The sequence below is a fragment of the Octopus bimaculoides genome, chromosome 11 (genome assembly GCF_001194135.2).
Source record: "Octopus bimaculoides isolate UCB-OBI-ISO-001 chromosome 11, ASM119413v2, whole genome shotgun sequence".
NCBI classification, from domain to species: Eukaryota; Metazoa; Mollusca; class Cephalopoda; order Octopoda; family Octopodidae; genus Octopus; species Octopus bimaculoides.
The window spans coordinates 189,941-192,920 of NC_068991.1; the positions used below are offsets into that span (position 1 = coordinate 189,941).

General features: G+C 40.8%; 1 protein-coding gene across 1 annotated transcript in view; it reads left to right on the plus strand.

Moving 5' to 3' along the window:
* Positions 1 to 623: 623 nt before the first annotated feature.
* Positions 624 to 2,980, plus strand: part of LOC106881191 (uncharacterized) — a 21,076-nt gene continuing 18,719 nt past the window's right edge. Inside the window, exon 1 of the mRNA XM_014931487.2 lies at positions 624 to 1,344. Coding sequence (XP_014786973.1) covers positions 1,176 to 1,344 — 169 coding nt within the window. The 5' untranslated portion in view covers positions 624 to 1,175. The remainder of the gene's footprint in view (positions 1,345 to 2,980) is intronic.

Here is a 2,980-nt window from a genome sequence, read left to right on the forward strand (position 1 = left end):
GGGGGGGGGGGGTGCATATGTTTGGCAGAGGGCAGGGTATTTGCATGTGTCTGAGTGTGGGTACTTGTATGTATGTGTGTGTGCAAGTGTCTGTGTGAGTATATGTGTGTGTCTGTGTATTTGTGTCTATGTGAGTGCATTTCTGTACATGTATGTGTATGTGTTCATGCATTTCTGTTTATGAATGTTTTTGTGTATATGCATGTTTGTCTCTGTGTGTGTATGTATGTATGTGATGTGTGTGTGCGTGTGTGTTTGATGGTGTGGTGTGTGTAGGTATCTTTACATGATTGCATGACCTACTAGAAATAAGAGCTGAATCTCCCTTGAATAATATCTTCTGCTTTCTAGAAAGATACATTGGATCATGGGGTGTTAGGTTTGCAGCACATGTAGTGGAGGAAAACTTCTAAGGCTATTTCTGTTGAACCAACAAATGAACACCACCACATCTGATTCACTTTGTCATCTGTTGTCATGTCACATCTGTTTGTGTGAACCACCACCACCACCTCCACCTCCACCGATACTGCTGCTGCTGCTGCTGCTGCTTTGTGGTGGTGAGTGCAGGAACACTGCACTCCAGCTTTGCATTGTCAACATCATCATCATCATCATCATCATTCATAAGGCTTCCAAGTGTTAGAAATAGCAACTGTGTCCCTCAACTGTGTCCCTACACAGACGATCCTATATAAAATGACAGGATGGTCATAGATGGATTGTCTGCTCAATCAGGGTCCATCAAGTGCTAAACATTATCATTATCGTAACAATAACATCAACAGCCATTGTTGACAACAATCAGCATCACAACAAACACTACAGTCAACATCTGGCATTTCCACTGCCACCGTCACCAGCATCACCACCACCACCACTACTACAAACATCATCAACACTAACATGAGTAACAACAATACATTTATGTAGGAAGGAGGGAGTTAACCAACAGTGACTACTACTGCTACCACTTCTACTAGTATTACTACAGTTGCTACTACTACTACTGTTGCTACTATTGCAGCAGCTATTGCAGCTGGTGCTGCTTCTACTGCTGCTACTACTACTACTTCTGCTGCTGCTGTTACTGCTGCCGTTGTAGCAGTTTGTGTGAGACAGCAGTCTTTAGTGGTGTGGAACTGTGGTTACAATGCCAGAGCTCTGTTACCAACATGGGATGTGGTTTGTCAAATTTACGCCGCTCAAAGTCGAGGAGAACGGCTGCAGTGGAGGACGACTGTACAGTGATTCATGGAGGCCGTGATAAAGGCAAAGTGAAGATCCATTATGGCAAGGAGGTCTCTTTAATTGCAGCTGACCCCAAACTCATCTTCATATTCGGTGAGGAAAGCACACACTTCTTCTTCTTCTTATTATTATTATTATTATCATCAGTAGTAGTATTAGTATTAGGTACCAGTCAGATACTGAGATTAAATTCTTCCATTGTCTGAATATCCTCCTTGGATTTGTGGCCTTCTACATTTTGTATACATGTGTGTATGTCTATCTGTCTGTCTGTCTCTGCTGTCTCTCTCTTTTTCTTTCTCTCTATAGATATAGACATGTGTGTGTATATATATATATATATATATATATATATGTATATATATATATACATGTACATATAATATCCATATGATATATATATTTATTTATACACACATACATGTGTGTGTATGGATGTATATGTATATATATGTATGCATAGACACACACTCATACATGCAAACATACATACCTGCATACACATACACACATACACACATACATACATACATACATACATACATACACACACCCATACAAAGGACGAATGAACCAACGTAGGTGCAAAACAGTCTAGCAATAGTAGAGTCCCTCAGAAATTCCAGTGGCCCCAAGCTTTTGTTAAAGCCTGTCTCTAGGAGAAGGTCACTCTGATATTTAAAACCAGATATGCAGGGAATGGCACTGGACATTTTGGAGATCTTTTGTTTGTGCTTGAGATCATGGTACTTCCACATTCCTGAGTCTTCGACCCATATTGACACAGGACATCTTGCCTCCACTTGTCTCTGGATCATGTCAATGGGGTGGGGGGAGAGGGTCTGTGAGGTGTCTTTGCACAAGCATTGCTTTGTTAGTGATGGTCATAACCATCTACAAGTTGACAGCCATCATATAATATTTATGTGTGTGTGTGTGTGTGTGTACGTACAGAGAGACACAGACACAGACAGAGAAATGATAATGATTTCAAATTTTCGCACCAGGCGAGCAGTTTTCGAGTTGGTGTGGGTGGGGCAAAGTCATCAACCCCAGTATATGACTGGTACTTATTTTATTAACCCTGAAAGGATGAAAGACAAAGTCAACCTCAGCAATATTTGAGGTCAGAATGTGAAGATGAGCAAAACACCACCAAGCATTTTGTCTGACATGCTAACGGTTCTTTCAGCTCACTGCCTTCGCAGAGAAATCATAATAGGCAGAAAATAGGAGTGGTATTCAATGCTTTGCAAGACACTCACATGTTTCATCAAAATACCAAACTAATTACATAACAGTACTAGAAACCTTATGCAATTATGCACTTCACCTTATCAGTGTCCTGCAATAAATACAACAGTTGATCTTACAGCACCAAATAAACACATTTTTTGCCATTATGCCAATCATTAACAATCTTACATGTCACATAGAACAGCAGGTGTCAGGCAAAGCATCACATGGAGGATGTCCATACAATGCCCTGTGGCTCTCAGAACCAAATATGTATCACCAGAGAGAAAGAAAGGGAGAAAGAGAAGAAAAGCTCATAAAACCATAAACATACATATATATGTATGTATACATATTTGTACATATGTGGCCTTCATGTCGGTGGCATGTAAAAGCACCCACTACACTTTCAGAGTGGTTGGCGTTAGGAAGGGCATCCAGCTGTAGAAACTCTGCCAGATCAGATTGGAGCCTGGTGCAGCCATCTGGTTCG